This window comes from Eimeria mitis, genomic scaffold (genome assembly GCF_000499745.2).
Source record: "Eimeria mitis Houghton genomic scaffold, Emh_scaff4486, whole genome shotgun sequence".
In the NCBI taxonomy this organism is placed as follows: Eukaryota; Apicomplexa; class Conoidasida; order Eucoccidiorida; family Eimeriidae; genus Eimeria; species Eimeria mitis.
The window spans coordinates 2,029-2,795 of record NW_013572803.1 but is presented as its reverse complement, the minus strand read 5'-3'; the positions used below and the strand labels follow the sequence as shown (position 1 = coordinate 2,795).

General features: G+C 49.7%; 1 protein-coding gene across 1 annotated transcript; it reads right to left on the bottom strand.

Moving 5' to 3' along the window:
* Positions 1–108: 108 nt before the first annotated feature.
* EMH_0075500 (uncharacterized protein) lies at positions 109–333 on the bottom strand (the record flags this gene model as incomplete). The annotated part of the gene is made up of 1 exon (XM_013499603.1): positions 109–333. One exon carries the CDS (start codon positions 331–333, stop codon positions 109–111), a length of 225 nt encoding a protein of 74 aa, XP_013355057.1.
* Between the last annotated feature and the right edge of the window lie 434 nt (positions 334–767).

Here is a 767-nt window from a genome sequence, read left to right as displayed (position 1 = left end):
GTTTAGGGTTTAGGGTTTAGGGTTTGGGGTTTAGGGTTTGGGGTTTAGGGTTTAGGGTTTAGGGTTTAGAAGGGGAGCTCGCAGGAAATGCATTGTTGTTGTATGTGCCTACTCATCGGCGTCAATCTTGTTCTGCTGCTGCCGCTGCTGCTGCTGCTGCTGCTGCTTCTGCTGCTTCTGCTCCTTTTGCTGCTTTTCCTGCTGCTGCTGCTGCTGCTGCTTCTGCTTCTGCTGCTGCTGCTGCTTCTGCTGCTTCTGCTGCTCCTGCTGCTGCTGCTGCTTCTGCTGCTGCTGCTGCTGCTGCTGCTGCTGCTGCTGCTGCATGCAGTGCATGCCGCACGCTGCACCGGTTGTTTATGCTGGAGAGTTTTCGATCGCGGTTGGAGTGTCTCCCCATCTCTCGCCGTTTTCTGCTGCCAGCACTCTTTGAGGTCTTCATAGACTCAGAAAAAGGTAGGGTTTAGGGTTTAGGGTTTAGGGTTTAGGGTTTAAGGGTTTAGGGGTTAGGGGTTAGGTGTGGGGTTTAGGGTTGAGGGTTTAGATTTGGGGTTTAGGGTTTAGGGTCTAGGTTTGGCTTCTAGGGTTTATGTTTGGGGTTTAGGGTTTAGGGTTTGGGGTTTAAGGGTTTAGGGTTTAGGGTTTGTTGTTTGTTTCTTTTTTTCTGTTTGTATCCTATCTATGGCGATGGAGCGGCTGTCTCCTTTTGTCTCCTTTCTTTCTTTTTTAGGGTTTAGGGTTTAGGGTTTAGGGTTTAGGGTTTAGTGTTT